The sequence below is a fragment of the Carcharodon carcharias genome, chromosome 11, assembly GCF_017639515.1.
Source record: "Carcharodon carcharias isolate sCarCar2 chromosome 11, sCarCar2.pri, whole genome shotgun sequence".
Taxonomy (NCBI): domain Eukaryota; kingdom Metazoa; phylum Chordata; class Chondrichthyes; order Lamniformes; family Lamnidae; genus Carcharodon; species Carcharodon carcharias.
Genome location: NC_054477.1, coordinates 74,178,745 through 74,205,918, shown reverse-complemented (window position 1 = coordinate 74,205,918; position 27,174 = coordinate 74,178,745). Strand labels below are relative to the sequence as shown.

Sequence of the window (27,174 nt, the reverse complement as noted above, 5' to 3'; positions counted from 1 at the left end):
ACATATGTTTGAAAGTAAGGTTGTTCACTCTGAAGCAAGGGTGTTAAAAATTGAATAAAGGAAATTATGAAGGCATGAGGGATAAATTGGCTGAGGTGGATTGGGGAAAATATATTAAAAGGTATGACTGTACATAGGCAATGGCTAGTCTTCAAAGAACTATTACATAGCTTATAGCACCTACATATTCCATCAAGGTGCAAAAATCCAAAAAAAGTTAGTCAACTGTGGCTGACAAAGGAAGTTAAAGATTATATAAGATTAAAAGAAAAGGCTTATAAAGTTGCCACAACTAGTAGTAAACCTGAGGATTGTGAGGTTTTTAGAATACAGCAAAGACCAAGAAACTAATAAAGAAAGAGAGAATAGAGTATGAATGCAGCCTAGCAAAAAATATAAAAATGGACTGTCAAAGCTTTTATAGGTATATAAAAAGGAAGCGTTTGGCTAAGGCAGATATGGGTCCATTACAGGCAGAGTCAGGAGAATTCATAATGGGGAATAGTGAAATGGCAGAGAAGCTGAATGATTGCTTTGTGTCTGTTTTCACTGAGAAAGATACAGGAAATCTCCCAGATTCAGAGAGCCAAGGGACTAGGGAGAATGAAGAGTTGAAGGAAATTAGTATAGGTAAGAAGGCTGTATTGGAGAAATTAATGAGACTGTAAGTTGACAAGTCCCCGGGACCTGATATTCCGCATCCCAGAGTGTAGAAGGAAGTTGCTATAGAGATAGTGGATGCATTGGTGATCATTTTCCAAAATTCTATCGATTCTGGAATTGTTCCTGAAGATTGGAAGGTAGCAAATGTCACCCCACTATTTAAGAAGGGATGGAGCCAGAAAACAGGGGACTGCAGACCTGTTAGCCCTACACCAGTAGTAGGGAAAATGCTAGAATATATTATAAAGGATGTGATAAATAGATAATCGTGATCTGATTGGACATAGCATGGATTTGTGAATGGGAAATCAGGTTTGATGAACTTGTTGGAATTTTTTGAGGATGTTGCTAACAAAATTGATAAAGGAGAGTCGATGGACGTAGCATGCTTGGAGTTTCAGAAGGTTTTTGATAAAGTCTCCCACAGGAGGTTGATTAGCAAAATAAAAACACATGGGATAGGAGGCAATATACTGGCATGGATTAAGGATTGGCAAACAGGCAGAAAACAGAGTAGGAATAAATGAGTTATTCTTGAGTTGGCAGGCTGTGACTAATGGGGTACTGCAAAGATCAGTACTTGGGCCCCAGCTGTTCACTATATATATAATTGATTTGGATTTGGGGACCAAATGTAATATTTCCAAGTTCACGGATAAAGCTAGGAGGGAATATGTGTTGTGAGGAAGATGTAGAGCGGCTGCAGGAGGATTTGGACAGACTTAGTGAGTGGGCAAGAACATGGCAGATAGAATATAATGTGGAAAAATGTGAGGTTATCCACTTTGGTAAAAGGACCAGCTGTGCAGGGTATTACTTAAATGGTAAGAGATTAGAAAGTATAGATTTACAAAGAGACCGGGGTGTCCTTGTCCATATGACACTGAAAGCTAATATGCAGATGCAGCAAGCTACTAGGAAACCTAATGGAATGTTAGCCTTTATCACAAGAGGATTGAGTACAGGAGTAGTGAAATCTTGCTTCAATTGTATAGAAGCTTGGTTGTGTGCAGTTTTGGTCCCCTTACCTCAAAAAGGATATTATTGCCATAGACGGAGTGCAATGAAGGTTCACCAGGCTTGTTCCGGGCTTGGAGGGACTGTCTTATGAAGAGAGATTGGGCAAACTGGGCTTGTATTCTCTAGAGTTTTGAAGGAAGAGAGGTGATCTCATTGAAACCTACAAAATACTTAAAGGAATAGACAGGGTAGGTGCAGGTAAGTTGTTTCCCCTGGTTGGTGAGTCTCGAATCAGGGAACACAAGTTCAAAAGAAGGGGGAAGCCACTTAGGACCGAGATGCGGAGAAATTTCTTTACTCAGGGATTGTGAATCTTTGGAATTCTTTATCCCAGAGGGCTGTGGAAGCTCAGTCATTGAGTATGTTTAAGGTAGAGATTGATGGATTTCTGATTAACAATAATGTAAAGGGTTATGGGGATAATGTGGGTAAAAGGCATTGAAGTGTTCGATTGACCATGATGGTATTGAATGGTGGAGCAGGCTCGATGGGCTGAATGGCCTTCTCCTGTTCCTATGTCCGATGTTCCTAATCACAGCAACTTCCTACAAAACCTCTCCTCCATTGTCCAGCTCGATGGAATCATGCTGCCTTGGTTGCGCTGTTTCCTATCCCATCTTAGCCACAGCATCTTGAACAATATCTTTACTTTCCACTCTAATCCACCTTTGGAGCCTTTTCCTGCTTTATATGCTACCCCTTGGAGACATCACCAACCCTTTCCTTTATAATTCATCCTTGGATGATTTTCTATGGTTAGAGAGCTAAATAAAAAAAAGTTTAAAAAAAATTGATTTAATTTTTAAGTTGTTTTTATAGCTCTACAAAGGGAATTTCAAAGCAAATTATTTTTATATTTTATTGATAATATTTTGTAAAAGTATAATTCATTGTACTTTTCAGAGAGGAAACTAAAGACAACAGAATATATATTAAACGTCCGTTGGTATTTACTCAAATTAAAGAAGAGCATCTGAATCAAACCTTTATCTGTGTTTTACAAACTTCCAAACACACGATTTCTGGATACATCATTCTCCAGAAAAAAGGTACTATCCTGTACATTGTTCTCTGCTAACAAGGGCAGGAAATGGGTGGGACGTGGCTGGCAGTCTCTGGGAAACTGGGTGGCCCTTGTCCGCATGACACTCCTGATCCTCCTGGCCCTGCAAAAGAAAAATTACTGAAGGACCATTTCAGCTTCTGATCTCCTTCACATTGACTTTTGCCAACTTTCTTACTCAAGCCAAATTTAAAAGTGCGGTCAGAACCCAAATGGTGTCATAGGACCCTTAATTAGCTTATTGGATTTGGATGGGTGGCTTTTGAGTTTTGGTATTCATGGAATGCCAGACTGCAGATTCAAAAACAAGGCAAAATTTCTGGAATTTCATGATAAAAACAGAATTTAACTCATTTAATCATTGTTAACTAATGGACTTAACCATAACCTGTAAAATGTTTGTTGAAACGTTCCAGTCAAGCATGTTTGCTTTGTTGCTGTGAAGCAAAACAATCTCTTGGAATACTCCAGACACATTTTTGTGGCTTAATAATCCTTTAAAATGTAAGCGTCGTGCGTCAGATCAAAAAGAAATGTTCTTAAATGTAATCTTTAACTGAATGTGTTTATGCCACCTTTCTTACACACTATTAAGGATGTATTTATTATATGAGCTACGGCAGCATAAATGAACATAGTGTTTTTTTCTCTCTTATAGGCAAGAGTGATGTTCATGGAGTTGTTCGATTACTAATTTTCATTATTGTTGTGCTCATCATTATGGCAATTGTATGTGTACGTTTCAATGTAGAAATTGCCCTTTGCTTCAGGAATCTCACTGGTAAAGATGAAACTCTCGAAGGTAAGAATATGAAAAAGTTCCTAAAAATAAAAACTTTTACTTCTGCAAGCTGCAACAGTGATCATACTTTATTCAAGGCATTTCAAAGCCATTTTGGGACAGCTTGAGGATTGAAAGGTACTAAATAAATGCAGTTCATTCTCCTTACTTTCCGGTGGGCATGCCATCACCTGCAAGTTCCCCTCCAATTCTCACACAAGCTTCACCTGGGCATATATCACCATCCTGCCAAAATCCTTCAATACTCAATCGAAGATCACTCTGGGAGCACCACAAGAACTGCAGTGGTTAAAGCAAAAAAAAAAATCACATTCGAAGAGCAAAAAGGGATGGACAATAAAGGCAGCTTGCTTGCACTTCTGGCATTTAGTAAGAAAAAACTTCAATGTTTTGGATGTCGTTGTATCTGTAAGTTGGCCCATCCACTGTGTTCTGCTGTAGGATAGATACTAACTCAACTCTTACAGATGAAATTTATGATCCATTTGCCATATACCAATAGGTGAGGTGGTTTCTCATTATCTTCCTCACAGGTTTTATCTTAGAAGTACATTCTCCTAAGTGGGATACAACCATGGCTAAAGAGTCCCATCAACATTTCGTGAAGTACCACAGCTGTACATCAATTCAATATTAAGAGCCAATGCTCCAGTCTTTCCTTTGAGTGCACCCCAAATCCAACCCTTCTGACTGAGCCAGTGGCCACTCTATCTGTTGAATGTCAACCTGTATATAGGGACCATAAACTAGCTTTTATATTCCTCCACCAGAAGGTTTGAAGGCAGAGTGGCTCATTAAATCCAGTGGGTGGCCTGCCCACGACCCACCTGTTTTCCTCTGCCCCCACCACTATTATACCAGTGGCTGGGATGGTGTTGGATGGTCCGCCCAGCAGTGGACCAATTAAGATTCATTGGCAATTAATTCCCATATTTTAGGCCCTCATCCCACCGTTACTGCCGGGATTTAACTGGTGGCAGAAGGGGCCCACACCAAGTTGCCAGCCTGGCAGGTTTCCCTATGCGGGTGGGTGTTGGGTAAGGGGTAGTCTCTTTTTCATAGGCCAGAGGGCCCATCAGAGAGCCCCCTGCCAACACCCCCCCCCCCCCCCCACGGTTTTATCCCCAAGTTTCCCTCCCCCCTAAACCATAGCCCCTCACTTCCCCCATTGGGGTCTGCTAGCTTAGCACACAGTAAGATCCTCCAAACACTAACCAAGAACCTAATCCAATGCCGCATGCCTCTGTACCGAAGTACTGATTGGCTGCAGCTCACTGAGGCAGGACTTCCTCTCGCTAAGGAGCAGAAATCCTGCCTTCAGTCCATTAATGGCCAATTGACCATTAAAGGACTGCGGGGTTGGCGGTGTCCCACTCGTTGAGCTCACCCCCCTGACACTTTAGCCAGGTGGTGGGGAATCCATCTCTCTTACAATCCTGTTCCATATTCTAGTTTCCACTTGCTGCCTGGAAAATAGTGTGAATCATCACCTCTTTCAGAAACAGAAATGTTACCACTGAGCCAAAGACTCACTTCCTGTAAATAAATAGCAACCCTGATTGAAGCCCTGAATAATCTGAGGGACCATTTAGTGGATGTCACTGCTAGATCACATTCATTGTAGAAGTTTTGCTGATCTAACAAAGTGCACACTGGTTCATGAGTAGTGCAGATGGAAAAAAAACACTCACTAATGTTTTTAGGTGAGTATGTCATGTGGAAAGTTTCCCTTGTGTTTTTCTATATCTAACACCTCATATCATGCACAAATAGTACTGCTTCTCAGGCAATGGATGTTTTTATTGTTCCAAAATTGCACGAGATTTAAAAAGCCACATTGGGCTTCCACAAGAATGTCCAACCCTGTTCTACATGGCTGCAGATAAAAGTAAAACTATTTTCTTCAGTCCTTGGGATGTGAGCATCACTGGCAAGGCCAGCATTTATTGCTCATCCCTAATTGTTCTTGAGAAGGTGGACTTTGTAAGCTTTAAATCAAAAACAAAATCTATGCTGATTGTTGCTAATGCCTTGGATTTAATTTTCAGACGGTAAGGAATATGATGCCTACGTGTTGCTCCTTATGAGTAATGAAACCCTCCTCAGTGCTGAGGAAGAACAACAATTTACTTTAGAATTGTTACCTGCAATTCTAGAAAAACAATTTGGTTACCGACTCTGTATACTTGAACGTGATGTTCCTCCAGGAGGTAAGAATGACATATGCTTGATTTAATTGTTTCACTATTCTACTAAAACTCGGATGGAAAAATGGGGTCTGCTCTATTTTAAGTGTATTCAGTTTATTTGGAGACAAAATAAACACCTGGGCCAGAATTTTACCTTTGGCGTGCAGGCACATGCCTGACACGCCCAAACATAATATGATGTGTGATGACATTCGGCCCACTGATAATTGAAAGGCCTATTAAGGTCATTAACAAGGTAATTAACTTGAAATTTACACTGCCCATCCAACCCAATGGTTGGCGGACAGGCGAAGAGGCCAAGTGGCCATTACATTTTTTAAGAAACCTAATCCATGAGCAGGGTGAGGTTTCCTAAAGCTGATACGCATTAAATAAAAAGTTTATTTTGAAATTATAAACATGCCCCATCTCATGTGACACAGTCATATGAGAGGACATGTTTTATTACATTTTTATCGTCTTTATTAGTTTTTTTAAAAAGCGCTTCAATCTCCCTGAGACAGCTCCATGCTCTCCCACCTCCCACCACCTGCTCACGATCCATGCAGGCCCCGCTGGTGTGAAATCGTGGAGTGGAGCTGATCATGGGCTGTGGTCGTCTTCCTGACTCCCCCCGACCACTCCCGCCGATCCTGCCCGACAAGGGAAAAATTCTGGCCCTGAAGAATAGAAAAGCACAGACTTTTTATTTATTGGTATTAGCATTAACATTAAAGTTACTGACATCTAAATGGATTTCTGTTCACATTGTGCATGACGTTTTGCATTTTGGTAGTTGCTGTTGGGGAGGTTTTAAATTAACTCGGCAGGGGTGTGGGAGCCAGGAGATAATATCAGAGAGCATTACCAAAGAGTAGAGAATCTGGGAAAGATGGATCGCACCAAAGTAGGGAATAGCTAAGTTAATAGGTGGGGTCAGGGTAAAGGAGGAAGTAATAGGGCAGAATTTTGGTGTTGGCATGCAGGTGCAGGCCCAACGCACCATCGTGTAAAATGGTGCACGATGACATTGGGCATGTGTCCCGACGTCACCACGCGCCATCGCGATATTTCGGACGGCGGGCACACAATGAGTTCTGAGGTTTGCACGCTATTAATTAAAGGGCCACTTAAGACCTTTGAGGCAGTAATATACAGAGATTTTCAGAGCGCCGCATGGGCGCAATGGGCAGGCAGGCAGGCCACATTTTTAAAAACCTCATGCATGGGTGGAATAAGAGGAGTGAGTGGGCTCGTGAATACTTTAGAAACTTACTCCTACTTTTTTGTGTGAACAGGAGAACTTCAAATTTCTTCAGAGCTGCTTTGACAGGAATAACAGGCTTCAGGTCAGGACTCTGGAGGAAACATAATTCTTGGGGCCTTGCAGGTTTCAGGCAGCCTTCCCTTACCCTGGGAATAGGCATTGTGTTCTCCACCAGAGGCCCCTCCTCTGAGGAGGAAGAGAAAATCAGAAGGGGGAGGAGGCCAGGAGTGCACATCCAACCTCCAGGGGAGCCACCTTTGGGAGGACAGGTGCAGGCACAAGGGGCACAGGGCCAACAGGAAGTGCAAGGCAGAAGAGGCCGCCGAAGACGCCGTTATCCTGCTGCCAGGGTTTACAGGCGCAATCCAGCTACCTCAATATGTCTGAGGAGCAGTGCCGAAGGAGGCTCCATCTCTCAAGGGAGACGGTGACCTCCATCTGTCAGATGATAGGCCCTGAGATCAGCTCCAACTGTGTGGGTGGACACCCCATGCCAGTGGTGTTGAAGGTCACAGCTGCCCTCAACTTCTATGCTTCCGGCTCTTCCTAGGGGTCAGTGGGTGATCTTTGTAGTGTCTCCCAATCAGCTGTCCACACTTGTGTCAAGCTGGTGACAAGTGCTCTGTTCAGGTGTGCATTAACTTTCATCCACTACCTCTCGGATGAGGCCAGCCAGGCGGAGCGAGCCAGAGGCTTCGCAGCGATTGCTGGGTTCTATCTCATGCAGATAGTTTGTGACCACAGGATGCAGATTCTGCAAGTCTGTGCCAGGTACCAAGGCAGCTCCCATGACACCTACATACTGAGACACTCCCATTTGCTGAGGTTCTTCAGTGCGCCAGCCCAGCTGGATGGATGGCTGCTGGGTGACAAGGGCTATCCCCTCAGAAGGTGGCTCATGACGCCTCTCTGCCATCCAAGAACAGAAGCTGAGCAGCAGTATAATAGGTGCCACACCTCCACAATGGCTGTGGTAGAGAGAAACATCGGTCTTCTCAAGATGCTCTTCTGATGCCTGGGTCGTTCAGGGGGCGCATTGCAATATCCCCCAGATTGTGTGTCAGTGGTAGTAGTTGCATGCTATGCTCTCCACAATCTGGTACTGGAAAGGGGGGATGCAGTGGATGATGAATATGTCACGCAGTGGCTCCGGCTGCACACGATGAATCCAGCCAGTGAGTCCGAGGATGAGCACGCACAGGAGAACACTGAGGGGATAGACGCTGACCCAGGCATACTCCAGGGAGGCAGGGACACCTGGCAAGCTTTAATCCAATGATCCTTCAGCTAGTGCACCACAGATGGACCTCCAACACACGCAAGGGCTGCAGGCTCCATATTCGATACCTGAGAGCAACATTTGCCTGGTTAGGAACATTAACTATGTGCCATGTCAATAAAGCTCAACGACAAACAGGTCACTCATACTATCATGGGTTCCCATCCACCTACAGAAGTAATGAAGCACCCAGAGGCTTGTTAAGAACTAAAACATTTAATGATTGCATGCTACAAAACAGAAATGAAAGTGCATTAAAAGGTGTTGAGCAGCACATCGAATGAAAAGCAACTAATACGGGGGCAAAAGAAAACCACCATTGATAAGCCTGTGGTGCCTAAGGTGGTTTACGTTTATGTTTGGGATTCCAAGTCTAGGTGCTCCCCCCTCGCTGGCACTGGCATTGGAGACAGCCTGTTCACTCTGTTGTCCTGTTGGCCTTGGTGACCTTGGCGGTGTCCTCTTGCCTGTGCTGGCCCTGCCTGGGAAGGAGTGGCCAGTGGCATGGCTGGCATCTCCCCAGACGCTGCAGCCTCATCCGATGCCATGGTCATTGGCAGAGAGGTGGAGGAGCTGTTGCCCTCATCCAGAGCTCCATGAGAGGAGCCCACAGAGACGACAGGCAGATCATGCGCCAACATGTGGTCACTTCGGACCTCACTGCTCATCATTGATGGATGGGCACCTAGCTGGGACACTGGGTGCCCAATCCATCTCCTGCACTGACACTGACCAGCTGAGGTCAATGCTGCTGTGAGCACTTCCCCAGGGAGCCCTGCTTGTTCTCCTGGAGGAGCATCTCCATGAGAGTCGCCACTCTGTCCATGGAGGAGGCAGTGCGCTCAGCCATAAGGGTCATTGCATTGCTCATGCTCCACATGTTTTCCTCCATCACGGAGATCATGGCATGCATAACCTCATGTATCTCTGTCAGATCCTCCCGCACACCCTGCTGGACTTCAGCATCGGCTGCCTCAGGGCTGACTCAGCATCATCAGCCACTTACTGAGCATGTCCCTGGTCCCCTGCAGTCCTCTGAGTGCCGGCGCCCTGGGCACTCTCTGTCTCCACCTGCACCTCAAGCCCTCACCCCTGTGCACCGGGAAATTATCCGGTGAACTTATCCCCACCGATGTGATGGTATCTGTGTTGGTGCCTGCCTGGCTGGGATGGTGTGACGCTGGTGCGTTTATATCTTCAGGGCCCTCAGGGGTCAGTGGCAGTCCCTCTGCCTCTTGAGTCCGGGGGTGCTCCAGCGAGGCTGAAAGGAAGAACAAGGACATGTGATTAGTTGAAGTCGTTACCCTGTTAATGTGCATGCCTGGCACCCGGATCAGGATGCGCTCCTCCTTCCCTTATCAATGGGAAACCCATAGTGGATGCTGAAATCAATATACAGTCAACAGTGGAATGTTTGCCCTGACGGACACTGTGACCTCAGTACTTGACACTCTTAATTCGCACTGACACCCCAACCTCACCGCGGCCGGTAGACCTGGGTGCATGGTGCCTCTCCAGCTCGAGAGCCTTCTGCTCATATCTGGTCAGTGTAACTAGGTGGGCCAGTCCGCATTCGTCCAGCATTATTGTGTGCTGTCTTCTCCTGAAAGGAGAGAGGAGCATTGATTAGTCCACCCTTACCTGCATTGCCATTGCAGCCTTGTCACCTCCACCTGAGTGAAACATTGCAGGGCTCATCCGATTCGTAACCCTGGAGCTGCCATACACTCTCCAAGCAGCCAGGGCTGACCCCCTTGCCCAAATGCTGCCTCCATCACATTTGCCACTCACACTGTAAGACCTTCCGAACCAAGGAGCGCTACCACCTAGATGGGCAAAGGCAGCAGATGGATGGCTCCCCCACCACCTGGAAGTTCCCCTCCAAGTCAGTCAGCATCCTGACTTTGAAATGCTTCAGCGTTCCACCATTGCGCCTATGTTCAGGTTCTGGAGCTCGCCCCCAAATCAGTATTGTGGGCATACGTGCAACACATGCAGCGGATACAGAAGCCAGCTTACCCTCTCAGGGGCAACTAGGCATGGCCAATAAATATTAGCCTGCCCAGCGAAGGCCACATGCCATGAATGAATGAATGCAATAACAAAATTACAAGGTGTTCAGGAATGATAGGAAATGAAGAAAAGGTGGAGGGATGGAGGTATTGAATAAGGAAAGCATTGCAGTGCTAGAGAAAAAAGGATGACCCAGAGGGATCAAGGACAGAATCTATTTGGCTAGAGCTAAGGAACAAAAAATATGCAATTACATTGCTTGGTGTAGTCTATAAGCCGCCAATTAGTGTGAAAGATGTAAAGGAACAAATTTACAAGGAAATTACAAAGAGATGCAAAAATTATACAGTACTTATGCTGGGGGACTTTAATTATCCAAATATAGGCTGGTTTAGTATTCGTGTAGAGGGCAGAGAGGCTCAAGAGTTCCTAGAGTGTGTTCAGGAAAACTTCCTACATGAGTATGTTTCCAGTCCAACAAGGAAGGAGGCACTGCTAGACCTGATTCTTGGAAATGAGATGGGCCAATGGGACAAGTAGATCAAGTGTCAGTAGGAGAACATTTAGGGAACAGTGACCATTGTATCATAAGGTTTAGGCTGACTATGGTAAAGGGCAAAGAACAGTCCAGAGTAAGAAAACTTAACTGGGGGAAAGCCAACTTCAATAGAATAAGAACAGGTCTGGACTGAATACATTGGAGCTAAAGGTAGGCAGGAAGGATGGTAGCTGATCAATGGGCTACCTTCAAATGAGAGATCATTTTGGCACAATCAAGGTATATTCCCTTGAAAGGAAAAGGCAGGTCAAAGAAATCCAGAGCTCCCTGGAAGACAAAGAGGATAGAAATTATGATAAAGAAGAATAAGTGTGTTCATGATAGATGTCAGGTGAAGAAGTAAATAAGAGAAGTAAAGAGAGAGTATGAAAAGGGACAGGCAGCTAACATAAAAGGGAATCCCAAAGTCTTCTATAGGTATATAAATAGTAAAAAGGTGGTAAAAGGAGGAGTGAGGATGATGAGGGACCAAACAGTGAATTTATACATGGAAGCAGAAGGCATAGCTGAAGTATTAAATTAATAGTTTGCATCTGTCTTTACAAAAGGAGAAGATGCTACCCAGGCCATGGTAAATGAGGAGGTAATTCAGACACTAGAAGGGATTAAAGTTGAAAAGTGGGAGGTATTGGATAGGTTATCTGTACTTAAAGTTGCTAAGGTACCAGGACCAGATGAAATGCAATCAAGGACACTGTGAGAAATGAGTGTGGAAATTACAGGGGCACTGGCCATAATTTTTCAGTCTTCCTTAGACTCAGGGGTGGTACCAGAAGACTGGAGAATTGCAAACATTACGCCCTTGTTGAAAAAAGAGCGTAAGGATAAGCCCACCAACTATAATTAGGGGGGAAAGTTTAAAAATCATAGGTCTCCCTTTTAAGATGGAGATGGGGAGAATTTTTTTTTCTGTGGGTCCTTAGCCTTTGGAATTCTTTTCCCCAGAAAGCAGTGGAAGCTGGGTTATTGAATTTACCCAAGGCCGAGTTGGATAGATTGTTGATAGACAAGGAATCAATGGTTAGGGGGGTAGATAGGAAAGTGGAGTTAAGACCACAATCGGATCAAGCCATGATCTTAGTGAATGGCAGAGCAGCCTAGAAGATCTGAATAGCCTGCTTCTGCTTCTTAAGTCCTATGTTCCTATGTACAGGCCAGTCAGCTTAACTTTGGTGGTGGAGAAACTTCTTGAAATAGTAGGTCAGGACAAAGTTAATAGTTACATGGACAAATGGGAGTTAATTACATACGAACATACGAATTAGGAGCAGGAATAGGCCTCCCGGCCCTTCAAGCTTGCTTTGCCATTCAACTACATCATGGCTGATCTGATTGTAACCTCAACTCCACATTTCTGCCTTACTTATCAAGAATCTATCTAACTCTGCTTTAAAATATTCAAAGATTCTGCCTCCACCACCTTTTGAGGAAGAGAGTTTCAAAGACTCTGAGAGAAAAAAATTTCCCTCATCTCTGTCTTAAATGGGCAACCTTTATTTTTAAACAGTAACCCCCTTGTTCTAGATTCTCCCATAAGAGGAAAATCCTTTCCACATCCACCCTGTCAATTCCACTCAAAATCCTCGATGTTTCAATCAAGTTGCTTCTTGCTCTTCCGAAATCCAGTGGATACAAGCCTAGCCTGTCCATCCTTTCCTCATAAGACAGCCCACCCATTCCATGTATTAGTCTAGCAAACCTTCCCTGAACTGCTTTCAATTAATTAAGGAAAGCCAGCATGGATTTCTTGAGGGAAAATCATCTTTAACGAACTTGCTGGAGTTTTTTGAAGAGGTAACAGAGAGGGTTAATGAGGGCAATGCTCTTGATGTGGTGTACATGGACTTCCAAAAGGCATTTGATACAGTGCCGTACAACAGACTTGTGAGCAAAGTTACGGCTCATGGAACAAAAAGGACAGTAGCAACGTGGATACAGAATTGGCTGAGCGGCAGGAAACAGAGAATGGTCGTAATGCATGTTTTTCACTCTGGAGGAAAGGTTGTAGTGGAGTGCCTCAGAGGTTGGGACACTTGCTTTTCCTGATATATATTAATGACGTAGACCTTGGTGTGCAGGGCACAATTTCAAAGTTTACGGATGATACAAAACTCGGAAGCATTGTGAACTGTGAAGAGAATATTGTAGAAATTCAAAAGGACATAAACAAGTTGGTGGAATGGGTAGACAGGTGGCAAATGAAGCTCAATGCAGAGAAATGTGATGTGATTCATTTTAGTAGAAAGAACCTGATGAGACAGTATAAAATAGGGGTACAACTCTAAAGGGGGTGCAGGAGCAGAGGGACCTGGGTTTAGTTTTTGTATTCATTCATGGGATGTGGGCATTACTGGCTAGGCCAGCATTTATTGTCCGTCCTTAATTTCCCTTGGTGGTGAGCTGCAGTCCATGTGATGTAGGTACACCCACAGCGTTGTTAGGGAAGGTATTCCGGGATTTCTACCCAGCAACAGTGAAGGAATAGCGATATATTTCCAAGTCAGGATTGTGTGTGGCTTGGAGGGGAACTTCTAGGTGGTGGTGTTCCCATGCATTGGTTGCCCTTGTCCTTCTAGATGGTAGAGGTCACAGGTTGGAAGGTGCTGTCTAAGGAGGCTTGGTAAGTTCCTGCAGTGCATGTTGAGACAGGACTGGATCCGATACGTCCAGCTTCTTACCTGCCGGGCTCAGAGTGGTGAGGAATCTAGGAAATTCACCACTAACACGAGTTCCTGTGGAATTAGGAAATGCTCATAATTTTCTTGCAAAGGAAGGTGACTTAGGGCATGGGCATTTGCTATGTGAATCCCTGGTCTATGTACAAAGCTGTATTCATGTGCTGCCAAAATTAGGGCCCATTTTTGTATTCTTGCAGAAGCTTTGGGAAGTATAGCCTTTTCCTCGCTAAAGAGACCCAAAAGTGGTTTGTGGTCTGATACTGTTGTAAAATTCGTCCATGCACGCATTGGTGGAATTTTTTTTACACCAAAAATAATCAACAGACCTTCCTTCTTGATCTAAGAATATCCTTTTTCAGCTGTGGTAAGTGTCCTGGATACATAGCCTATTGGCCTCTCTGTGCCACTGTCCTTTTTTTGAGATAACACCACTCCCACTCCATAGGGGGCACATCACAGGTTAGCACCAATTCCTTAGTCTGGTCCTAATGCACTAACAAATGTGAAGAATGTAAAAGCTATTTTACTTTCATAAAGGCTTCTTTTTGGGGTGCTTCCCAAAACCAACGCTGGTTTTTCCTTATCAGTGAATGTAGAGCGGCTAGAACTGCTGATAAATTTGGTAGAAATTACCCATAATAATTTACCATCCCTAAAAATGATTTAAGTTTGGAGATGTTCTTAGATGCAGGTGATTTTCTGATTACTTTAACCTTCTCTTCAAAAGGGTGTAACCCTTGGCCCAAATAAATGACTTCATTTGCCTGAAAAGTTCATTTTCCCTTCTTCAGGTGCACCCCTGCTTCTAAAAATGGTTTCAGGGCTTCCTCTAGGTTAGTCGAGTGTTCCTTTTCTGTGAATCCAGTTATCAGTACATCAATCAGGTAGACCACAACCTGAGGTAGTCCCTATAGTAAGTTCTCCATTGTCCTCTGAAAAGTGGTACAGATTGAGGAAACATCGAAGGGCAGGAGTATGTATTAACATAACCCTTTGTGGGTATTTATGGTTGCGAATTCCTGGGAGGCGTCATCTAGCTCCAGTTGCTGAAATGCGTGACTCCTGTCAAGCTTTGTATATGTTGTCCCTCCTGCTAGATCGGCATATAGGTCTTCAATCTTGGGAATAGGGTACCTGTCCAGTTTGGCTGCTCTCTTGACCATTAGTTTATTGTCCCCACAGACCCAGAATGTCTGGTCTGGTTTAAGGACAGGGACTATAGGTGTTGCTCATTCACTCACTCTGAGAGCTGAACCACTTTTATGGCACGCAGCCTCTCTAGCCGGTTCAGCTCAGTATCAATGTTCTCTCTCAGGGCGTTTGGCACTGGTCTTGCTTTCAAGAAGTGAGGGGTTGCTGCTGGGTCCACATAAATCTTGGCCTGTAGACCTTGGATTTTTCGCAGTTCATCCTTGAAGAAGGTGTCCTTTTTTTAAGCTCCTCTGGCAGTCCACACGCTCAGAACTGGAAAATTTCAGACCAGTTTAATTTAATCCCCTTCAACCAATCATGCCCAAGAAGGCTTGGCCCTTCACCTTCTACCCACCATCACTGGTAGCTGTGCTGATTGGTGTCTATAATGAAGTTGTTCTGGTGATACCTTTTACTTAGATTTCTTTGCCTGTGTACGTTTTCAACCTGGCAGATGTTAATCCCAAATTGAATTGTTGATCACCTTTATTTAAATATCTGGAAGATGTTCTCCTATTACAGTAGTAGAAATACCCTTGTCTACTTCCATTTTTAAGCTTTTATCATTCACTTCCACTGTGACAATAATTGGCTCTGTCTTCCCAACTTTCATGTTGAATAATGAATAAATTTCAGAATTGGCTGTTTCTGGCTCTTCTACACTCATTGGACTTTGTTTGTTGTTTGGAGGCGTTTAAATCTCTCTTTGCTCTGTCTCATTATGTGTCCACTTCTGTGACAAAAATAACATTCTACTTTTTAAAATTGCCAATGGTGAGAAGAATGATTGTTTCCACAGTGATGAAAATTAGTTTTCGACTTTGTTGCTAAGCTGTTTCCTCGCATTTTTCGGTTAATGGGGGCTATTTCCCATTTCATGGCGGAGTCCCAGCTTTTCACACCGCTTTCGGCTGACTGTTCCCCCAATTAGGAGAACAGCACTGTTTTGAACCCCTTGAATTGCTTGTGAATCCCTTACAGCGCTTTGCATCGCAAGCGCTATTTCTAACGCTTTCTTAAAATCAAGATTCCACTTCAGCCAGCAATCTTCACTGAATAGTATCTTCCTGTGTGCCACATACTAAATTATCCCTGAGCATGTCATTCAGGGTTTCATTGAAATCACAATATTCTGCTAATGGTTTTAATTTTGCCACATAGGTAGCAATTGTCTCCCCCGGGGTTCTATTCTGTGAATTGAACCTGAACCTCTGCATTGTGACTGAGCACTTGGACTGAAAATGTCCCTTAACAAGGTCTACTAATTCACTAAAAATCTTTGAATCTGAGGCACTGGGGGCCGTCAAGCTTTGAATCAATCAGTAGGTCTTGCTCCCACAAATACTCAGGAGAATAGCTCTCCTCTTTTCCTCCCCCATGATTTCATTGGCTTGAAAGTCCTATATATTGAGACCAATCATCTGTGTCTGGCTCAAAGGCATCGATTCTGCCAAACGGTGGCATTTCGGGTGTGTATATTTTCTTTTATTTTTAATGAACTTAGGTACTCACAATCACTGGGTGAGATACAGCAACAGATCTGATTTATCCTTGTCACCAGTTTGTTATAAAGTTGGCCTTCCAGGCAACTTTTCTTGGTGGACACTGAACTTTATTTACAAGACAGCAGCAGCAACTAAGCTTGTGCATCACACATTATAATTAAAAGAATAACTCTCCTGTAGAGGTTCCCCGCACTGCTAGCTCATTGCTTTACACTGATCATGTGATCTTACAACACAGAATTATTCTTAAAGTTACTGTCCTACGTTCCCAAAACTATAATTACTACAGTATCCTCAATGTGAAGACGGTCCTTTGTCTCCACAAGGACCACCGAGCTGAGTGAGATGCGGTACATGGTAATCAGCAGGAGGTTTCCTTGCCCATGTTTGACGTGATGCCATAAGACATTATAGGGTCCAGAGTTGATGTTGAGGACTCCCAGGATGACTTCCTCCTGATTGTATACCATCGCCACACCTGCTGCGTCTGTCCTGCGTTGGGACAGGAGATATCCAGGGATGGTGATGGTGGTGTCTGGGACATTATCTGTAAGGCATGATTCTGTGAGTATGAATATGTCAGGCTGTTGAGTATGTCAGTTAAACATGATTTTCCCTTAAGAAATCTATGCTGGCTTTCCTTAATGTGCATAAGAATGTGGGAGGACAGGTTGAGAGAGTGGTTAATAAAGCATACAGTATCCTTTTTATCAATAGGGGCATAGAGTACAAGAGAATGGAGGTTACGTTGAACCCGTATAAGTCACTAGTTCAGCCTCAGCTGGAGTACTGTGTACAGTTCTGGGTGCCACACTTTAGGAAAGATGTGAAGGTATTGGAGAGAGTGCAGAAAAGATTCACAAGAATGGTTTCTGGAATGAGGAACTTCAGTTTTAAACATAGATTGGAAATGTAAGACTGTTTTCCTTAGGGAAAAGATGGCTCAGAGGGCATTTGCTAGAGGCATTCAAAATCATGAGGAGTCAGAATAGAATAGAAAGGGAAAAACTGTTCCCAATCATGTTAAGATTGAGAACAAGAGAGCACAGTTTTAAAGTAATTGCAAAAGAAGCAAAAATGACACGAGAAAAAACGCAACAAGTGGTTAGAGCCTAGAATGAACTGATTAAGAGTCTGGTGAAGGCAGTTTGAATTGATGCATTTGAAAGGGAATTAGAATGTTACTTGAAAGGAAAGCAGGTGCAGGGTTGTGGGATGAAAGTGGGAGAATGGAACTAGGTGAGTTGCTCATTCAGAGAGCAGGTGCAGACAAAATGGGCCAAATGGCGGCCTCCTGCGCCATAACTATTGTAATTCTGAGTCAATATTCAATATTTTTCACATTGGCCACTAAATTGCCACTGTTATTAACCATCACTGGCACTGAATGGAACAAGCAATGAAAATTATACCTGTCACTGTACAAAGAATGCAAGATGCCTTCAGCAGTTAAGAAAAAGCAATATACCATATTTTTCTTTCACCTGAAATATATTTTAGATGAGGATTCAACAATGACTGGTAAATCAGCAGTACTTTAATCATAAATCTACTGCTGATAAATAAGAATACTAATTACTTATACTTATTGAAATATATCTAGGTTTCATGAGATAAAGGACCACCAGTGGGAAATATCATGAGACATTTACAAGTAATGTATTGCTCTTTCGTTTCCACCAATTTTAAATCAGTGATACATGGTGAAAGGTTTTTATATAACACAAATAATTTTTTGCTTAAATTTAGGGGATCTGCATAAAGTAAAATGACATTCATTCAGCAATAGACTCATACCCTGAAATAGTCCTAAAACACAGAGAAAAAGAAAAATAATTTTCACAAAATCAGAATTCTACACAATTCCAAATACAGTGATGTAATGTTAGTTTCATCCCATTAAGCACTGGAAATTAGTTAATCTTTGACAATTTTAGCCTAGGTGCTTGAAGTGCCGCATGGTGGTTTGCTTTGGTAATGGTCTTAGGCATATACATTCAACCAAGCAAAATGTGCTTGGAAATAAGGTTAAATATGTCACTTAGGAGAGGTTGGGTCTTTTCTCCTTGGAGAGGAGAGGGCTAAGAGGAGATTTGATCGAGATGTTCAAAATCATGAGGGGACTGGATAGAGTAGATTGGGAGAAACTGCTCCCGCTCATAAAAGGATAGAGAGCAAGAGGGGGCAGATTTAAAATGATTTGCAAAAGAAACAAATGTAATGTGAGAAAAATCTTTTTCACACAGTGAATGGTTCGAGTCTGGAATGCACTGCCTGGAAGTGTGGTGGAGGCAGCTTTGATCAAGGGATTCAAGAGGCTATTAGATGACTATTTGAATAGAAGCAGTGTGCAAGGGTACAGGGAAAATGCAGGAGAATGGCACTAAGTCATAACGCTCATTCAGCGAGCTGGTGCAGACACGGGTGAACTGAATGGTCTCTTTCTGTGCCATAACAATTCTGTGATTCAGTTCTTTTCACTATTGAATCTTCAAATAGAAGCTGGGACATTTGTTACAGTTACAAAAATTTTATTTATAAACCACCATGGCTTTTCAAACTGTCCTATTGATTCTATTGTATTTCTGAATAGTACAGTTAAGTGCATGAAGAAACATTAAATTGTCCTAAAATTTATGTTGATATCCTATTAAAAATTAGAGATTCTGTTTTTGGACCTCAAGCATATAGGCATATCCATAATGCACAGTGGGGATATACTTTCTTCCATTCCATGTCAATCAGTTAATTGGTTTGTACTTTTGTTTTAGCAAAAATGGGGTATCAACATTCATTAATCATACCCAGGAATCTCAGTTAATGTCCCTTAGTTTAATAGTTAACAGATCCATTTGTATTTCTTTCTGATGTTGACATTCTTTAAATCTTTCTGCAAAACTGGTCTCAAAATCTCCAAATGCAAAAGCAAAATATTGTAAGTTCTGGAAACCTGAAATAAAAGCAGAAAATGCTGGAAATACTCAGTAGGCCAGGCAGGATTTGTGGAGAGGAAAATATCTCCATGCCTATGATCAGCATCATGACATGTGTTACAGCATTTGTCATAAGTCTAAGCATTGCACAGGTACTTAAAATAAACTGTTTTCCCCGATTTCAAAAAATCCACTTGATATCTAACCATATTTGTCAGCCACGTTTATGTGTCAAAAGACCAATTTACAAATAAATTCCAGTGTCATACATCCCTGAAAAGTAGGTCAGAATCTCTAATAAAGTACGTTTGGATTTGGCAGTGATAATGACATTCAGCATTTGCCTTCTTAACCCAATGAAACTGATAGCAACTCCTGGAGTGCGCAAATGTGCAGAATAATGTGGAGATTCATAAGTTGGTGTCAGTGATTCCATACTTGTCCAGAAGGTGCACTATTGAGGCATGCTTCCTCCCCCACCAGCCTGCAATCAATGGAATTTGACAAGAACTTCGGCTCTAATGCTGTGAGTCCCACTGTAAAAACTCTTGAAAAGGTTACAGTTTGTGGAATGAGTTGTAACTGGATTTTTAATTGCGTACTAACTTCATATTTATTGCTAACACCCTTACTGATCCCGAAAGCCTAATTTGTGGGATGTTAAATTTCTCCATAATTATAAAACAATCCACATTTTAAAAAAATATACTATTTCTTTTTTTAAATTGTAAAATGTAAAAGTAAATGTAAAAATCTTTATTTTAGCTTACATCTTAATCTAATCATAATTTATTTTCCTAATTTAAATTAAAAATGAAGATTGCTAACTGCTTTTAACTTCCTGGTTTGCTGTGTGTGGTCATAAAATCATTTTGGGAAGGACTAACCATGTGAAATGTGCTAACTAAATGCAAGTTCCTTCTTCTTTCCTTTTTATGGGCAACCCTATCGCCTATAAGTTCCCCTCCAAATTACACACCATCCTAATTTGGATACATATCGCTATTCCTTCGTTCAGTCAAAACCATTTAATAGCCAGCCTAACACCATCATCGTAAAGTCGTCATTTCAAATAGAAAACCCACCAGCATACTCTCAGGGCAAAAGAGAATGGTTCAATGTGATTGTCTGCTTACTTGCTGTCTGATATCACTGCTGCTGCGCTTCAAGAGATCCCAATGACTTGGTGCCAGATTTAAACTGCCATCAGGAAAGGGGAGAACCACAACACAGAGATTGCTAGGTCTTTGCGGGCAGCTGTCTTCAAGGTCAACAGCAAGCACTCTCATTTTACAGGTGACTGCAAGAACACAAGAGATGGAAACGGGAGTACATCACACAGTCCATCAAGCCTGCTTTGTCATTCAATAAGATCATGGCTGATTTTGGACTTCAACTCCACTTTCTCGCCCATTCCCCATATCCTTTGATTCCCTGAAGGACCAAAAATTTGTCTACCCCAAAAGAATGCAGAGATAGGAGCAAAATGCAGACCATTGTATTTGCATTTGACTTACTACTTGGCTTTCTGGGAAAACAGTTTGACTTTGCAGAGGCTTCTCTACACAAATTGATATGTAGAATGTTCAAATTTTTTCCCCAAATGGTATTTTTAATAATTCAATATTTAATTTGTTTTACAGGTTCTGCAGATGACATACTTTTTTATATAAACAAATGCCGAAGATTGATTATAATACTCAGTAAAGAATGTGTAGAAGATGAGTACAGCTACGCGTATGAACTTATGACTGGACTGCATCAAGTATTAGTTGAAAGAAAAATAAAACCAATTCTTATTGAACTTAAACCTATAAAAAGCACTGAGTTACTACCAGAGTCACTTAAACTTGTTCTGAAGTCAAAAAGAACTGTGAAATGGAAAGGAAATAAATCGGTCTTCAAGCATTCATATTTCTGGAAGAAGGTGCGATACTTGATGCCAGCAAATGGTGGCCAACGAACAAAAAATTTACAACGGTTCTGTGAAACAAAGTCTGACTCAAACATGTAAGTTACAGGCTTGCAGTCATTTCCTACCATTGATTTAAACTGTGTCTGTGCTAGATTGGCCAAAATGAGTTTCTGCATCAGTGATAATGGGCTGGATTTTCATCTTTGAGGCAGATAGTGGGCTTGGCACACCTGCCTTGGGCCTCATAAATCTCATTATGTATTCTTGGCTGTGAGCTCAAACATCCATTAGAGTGCTGAAACAGCTTGACCCCAGGGAAAATATTACATGATTGAAAGCTCTTGCCCTCTGATCTATTCTATCAATTTCATATAATGTTTATTTACACAAGACAAAGAGATTTCAAGTGCTTGCCATTTTTGCTATTGATACTTTAAAGGGACTGGATGATTGATGTTTTTATTGGGGTGTAGTAAAAGCAATTTTAATGAATGAATGACTTTATTAAACTTTTTTCTAACACATCCTATTGTCACTATAGGGTTCATTGGTTCTATACAGAGTATATTGTGGGTTAATGGGCATGGAAGTGCCATTGGCTGGCATGGAGGGAATGAGGGGCCATGGGGGGTTGGGTGGGGGATATAGCTTGGCATGGGAGCATGGGTAAGAGCTTTTGAACTTACCTTTTGAAAGGGTCCCTCATCCAGACTATGATTAATGACACCTCTGAAGTACCGTGAGCCGCAGGTCTTTTAAAAGCTGGCCTGACTCCATGAGCTAGGACATGCCTATCCCTGCAATGTAGCTGGCCAGGTTGTGAGTGCAGTGTGTGGGCTCGTAGCCTGAACGGCACTAGTGAAAATCGGCAACCCCAGGAATGGGGTCAGGAATCCTAAAATCTCATCTAGGCTGCCATTTTGCTCACCTCAACAGAGTCTCCTCGACTCCATGAAAATTCAGCCCAACCCATGCTATTAGCTTTTAGTAACTTATGTTCTAGTGGGATTTAGATGAACACCACTGTAAAAGAAGAACCATAAAAGCAGTTGTTTGCACATTTATTTATGTTGCTTAAATTAATCTGCTTTTTATAAGTTTAGGAGGGAAAAAGTAAAAGTTTGGCAACGTTTTATGGAGGCATGTTTGAAGGATGGATATCTGCCAGTAAAGCAATAGTATTCTATTGTAGCTACTAGTCAGTTAACTAGTGCTTGCTCAGTGTGACAAATCCTATAGTATTGTTATTGCATATAGATAGATACAGAAATGACTACATATACAAATGTAAAGTTAATACATATAGTTGTACTCAGTATCTATCGTTTTAGGGATGGCCAACAAATGCCGGCCTAGCCAGAGATGCCCATATCCCATGAAAGAATTTTAAAAAAGACAAAAGTGTCTTTTGATTTTGACTTTCCTAGAGTATTATGGGGAATAATTCATTTCCATTGTGACACTTCAAAGCATTGCTTTGTGGCCAGCATAAATTCCCATGGGCAAACCACACTGCTGGCTGCTACCTACACATCCTGTGGCATCCACCATTGATATCATTGAAGTGGTGCTCCACGAACAAATTTTTAAAGTACCACTTAAGCCATATAGGCCTAGGCCCTGATGTTTTAAACAGCACATGTCCTTTCAATTTGGAAATGAGGGTGACGGCCGGATTTTCACCGTTGTGGTGTAAAGCTCGAGTCGGGAAATTTCCTGATGCGGCAGACCCGCCTCCATAGAATTGGCCACGTATGCACTATTTTTGCTCTGGGGAGGTGCGGGTGGGATTGAATCAGACCTGCCAGCCCAGGAAGCAGTGTGTCTGTGGACAAAGAGATGGGAAAGTCAAGGCAGGCTGCTTAGAAGATTCTATGAAAGGCTATTAGACCTTCTAGCCCTCAACACACACAACCCCTCACCCCCCACCCATTCCCAATGCCACCTCCTGCCACCTATGCCACTTCCATGACCCCATGCCACCCCCAAGGCCCTCTGCATCTTCCTTGCCCATATGCTGCCTCCAAGGCCCTATGCCAACTCTATGCCCCTGTGCCACCTCCAAAGCCCCAAAATCCATCCATAGTCCTCTGCATCCCCCATATTCATTCACCCAGTATGCACTATAGAACTAATGAGCCATAAAATAACAATGGCAAGTCTTGAAATGTACTTCAAACAACCACAAATTCAAAAACCTACTTTGAAAACAATCTGCTCTTCTTAGAACCCTATAAAAGTGTCAGTTAAACAGAACCATTATAGCATTGATAAGAGAAGCTTGATGTCACTTCACACCTCTTAATATTGTCCAAATATTGGCTGGCAAACAGGAAGCAGAGACTAGGCATAAATGGGTATTTTTCATGTTGGCAAGATGTAATAAGTAGCGTGCCACCGGGATCAGTGCTAGGACCTCAACTGTTTACAATTTATATTAATGACTTGGATGAAGGCATTGAAGGGATGGTTGCCAAATTTGCTGATGACCCAAAGATAGGTAGGAATGTAAGTTGTTAAAAGGACAAAAGGAGGCTACAAGCAGATTAGATAAGTTAAGTGAGTGAGCAAAGATCTGGCAGTTGGAGTATAATGTGAGAAAATGTGAAAATTGTCCATTTTGGCAGGAAGAATAAAAGAAGCATATTATCTAGATGGTGAGAGATTGCAGAGCTCTGGGGTGCAAAGGGATCTGGGTGTCCTAGTGCATGAATCACAAATGGCTGGTATGCAAATGTAGTAAGTAATTAGGAAAGCTAATAGAACGTTATTATTTATTACGAGAGGAATTGAAACCAAACGTAGGGAGGTTACGCTTCAGTTGTATGGGGCACTAGTGAGACCACATTTGGAATACTGTGTACAGTATTGGTTACTTTATTTAAGGAAGGATGTAAATGCATTGGAAACAATTCAGTGAAGGTTTACCAGACTAATACCTGGAATGGGCGGATTGTCTTATGGTGAAAGGTTGGACAGACTAGGCTTGTATTCGCCGGAGTTTAGAAGAATAAGAGGTGATTGAAACATGTAAGATCCTGAGGGGTCTTGACAGGGTGGATATGGAGAGGATGTTTCCTCTTGTGGAAGATTCTAGAACTAGGGTTCACTGTTTAAAAATAAGGGGTCGCCCATTTCAGAGATGTGGTGAAATTTTTTCACTCAGAGGACCATGAGCCTTTGGATCGCTTTTCCTGAAAAGATGGTGGAAGCAGAGCCTTTGAATATTTTTAAGGCAGAGTTGGATAGATTTTTGGTAAGTCTTTGTGATGGGTTATTGGCGGTAGTAAGTGATGGGTTATTGGCAGATTTTGGGTTACTGTTAGATCAGCCAAGATCTTATTAAATGGTGAAGCAGGTTCGAGGGGCTGAATGGCCTACTCTACTCCTTGTTCATATGTTCGTAAATAAACATATGAGCATTGAAAGAAACAGTTCAAAGAAGTAACCTCATAAAAATGTCAATCCATCAACACATACTTCAGCCTGTGAAAACAGACCCGCTGCTGAGCTAATCCGTTAGTGAGTCTTGAAGTTCAGCCAAACATTCATAATGAGGCCATCTGTTTCTGTTGATACAGTTCAATGGTTAATGGATCATTTTAACATGTACTCTGAGAGAAATAGAGAGAGAGAGAGAAATGCATATTTTTTGTTGCTCAGCTGAGTGTCTGACACGGAAACCCATCACCATGTTTGAAAGTCTCCAAACCAAGCTGTTGCAAAATCTACAGTTCCATCCCATTACACAAGAGGAGGTCTCCCTTCATCCTACTTAAACATTTCATAAATCTAAAGCACAGGTGACAGAAGCAAGGTTTAGAGAATTTCAGATGTGTATGAGAGTACTGGAAGAGTATAATTACCTGTTACTTGTCAAACTAGGACCACCCTGTCTGTTAGCACATTGTCTTGGAAGGTTACCAGAAGTGATTGGGAAGAATTCCAGCCTCAAGTGATCTAGTCAAACAGAATAAATTTGTGAGTTACATTTGGGTAGTTCGTAGGGAATACAAAATCCATTCAAGTAAAGTATAATGAGACCGTGCAAAAAGGAATACAGTTTAAACTACCTTAATACTGCATGCTGTTTTGTCTTTTTATTTTCATTTTCCCAGAGGCTTTGTTGATGTTTTTTGTTTTGACTTTGGTGCTGGAGAGGTTTCTCTGACTATTTTGGGTGATGCTTGTGTGATTGTGTGTCAGTGTATGAGAAGGTGGACAAGATTTTAACAGGAGCAGGATGGTACTGGTCCAGGGCTCAGTGAAGACTTAAGGCTCCACTTTTTAGTTGAAAACAAATGTACCAAACTTGTTTAGCTCTGGTGTCCCCTTTCCCTACCACCTTTCCATTAAGAAAACATTGATTAAAAAAGGTTTAAATTGTTCTTTTGTTTTCAGGCCTCTATCACGTACCATGAACTAACCACTGAAGATAGCATCAAACTGAAGAAGCCTTTCACTTGTAATTCTGGTAGATGCCTGAATAACCTTGGAATAGCATGCAGTGTCTGCTGTCTGATATATGTACAGTTACACTTAACCTGACGTTTTAATTTGTTATAACTTTGTGAATCACAAAATGCTGATCTGAATTCTCCTATCTCTAAAATGTTTCAGTGACCTCGCTGCAAAAGGGGAACATATGCCGATTGCATTCAGTGGGCACCACACACACACATCGTAGAAAATTTAACTCCTGCCAGAAATGAGCATGGATTTGTAAAAAAAAAGCAAAAAAGACTTAATTTTCTCTTTAGTTCTGATGAAAAGTTATACAGACTTGAAACGTTAACCCTGTCTTCCTCTCCACAGATGCTGTCAGACCTGCTGAGTTTTTCCAGCAATTTTTGATTTTGTTTCAGATTTCCAGTATCCGCAGTATTTTGCTTTTATGCTTTCATTTTAATGGTGTTTGAGACTGGTAAAAATAAGGCCCCTGGGATGAGAGGGTTGTCCTTTGATGAGAGGCTGAGTAAATTGGGTCTATATTTCTGAAGTTTAGAAGAAAGAGAGTTGATCTCATAAGAACATAAGAGCTAGGAGCAGGAGTAGGCAATTCAACCCTTCGAGCCTGCACTGCCATTCAATATGGTCATGGCTGATCTCATTTCGGCCTCAATCCCAATTTCCCGCCCTCTCCCCATAACCTTTCAACCTGTTACTAATTAAAAATCTGTCTATCTCCTCCTTAAATTTATTCAGCATCCACTGCACTCTGTGGTCGTGAATTCCGCAGATTCACGACCCTTTGAGAAAAGTAATTCCTCCTCACCTCTGATTTAAATCTACCACTTCTTAGCCTAAAACTATGGCCTTTCATTCTAGAATGCCCCAGAAGGGGAAACATCTGAGTCTACTTTGGCTATCCCCTTTAGCATCTTATATACCTCAATTAGATCTCCTCTCATCCTTCTAAACTCTAGCGAGTATAGGCCTAAACTGCTCAATCTCTCCTCATAAGACAAGCCCCGCAGCTCTGGGATCAATCTAGTGAACCTCCTCTGAACCGCTTCCAATGCAACTGCATCCTTCTTCAAGTAAGGGGACCAAAACTGTGCACAGTTCTCCAGGTGCGGTCTCACCAATGCCTTGTACAATTGCAACAACACTTCCCTATTTTTATACTCTATTCCTTTAGCAATAAATGCCAAAATTCCATTTGCCTTCCTTATTACCTGCTGTACCTGCCTATTAGCTTTCAGCGATTCATGCACGAGGACACCCAGATCCCTCTGCACTGAAGCAGTCTGAAGTTTCTCTCCATTTAAATAATTAGTCGCCTTTTTATTCTTCTGACCAAAATGGATAACCTCACACTTATCCATGTTAAACTCCATCTACCAAATTTTGGCCCATTCACCTAACCTGTCCATATCCATTTGTAAATTTCTTATTTCTTCATTGCAACTTACTTTCCCACCTATTTTGGTGTCATCTGCAAATTTAGCTATAGTACCTGCTATCCCTGAATCCAAGTCATTAATATAGATTGTAAATAGTTGGGGCCCAAGGACCAAACCCTGTGGCACCCCACAAGTTACAGCTTGCCATCCAGAAAAAGACCCATTTATCCTGGCTCTGCTTTCTGTTGGTT

At 42.2% G+C, this 27,174-nt stretch overlaps 1 protein-coding gene across 1 annotated transcript in view; it reads left to right on the top strand.

The window, feature by feature from the left end:
• The window catches only part of LOC121284360 (interleukin-18 receptor 1-like), a 65,289-nt gene extending 39,495 nt beyond the window's left edge, over positions 1–25,794 (top strand). Inside the window, exons 9-13 of the mRNA XM_041199780.1 lie at positions 2,587–2,732; positions 3,405–3,548; positions 5,597–5,758; positions 20,806–21,172; positions 25,479–25,794. Coding sequence (XP_041055714.1) covers positions 2,587–2,732; positions 3,405–3,548; positions 5,597–5,758; positions 20,806–21,172; positions 25,479–25,503 — 844 coding nt within the window. The 3' untranslated portion in view covers positions 25,504–25,794. The remainder of the gene's footprint in view (positions 1–2,586; positions 2,733–3,404; positions 3,549–5,596; positions 5,759–20,805; positions 21,173–25,478) is intronic.
• The last annotated feature ends 1,380 nt before the right edge of the window (positions 25,795–27,174 follow it).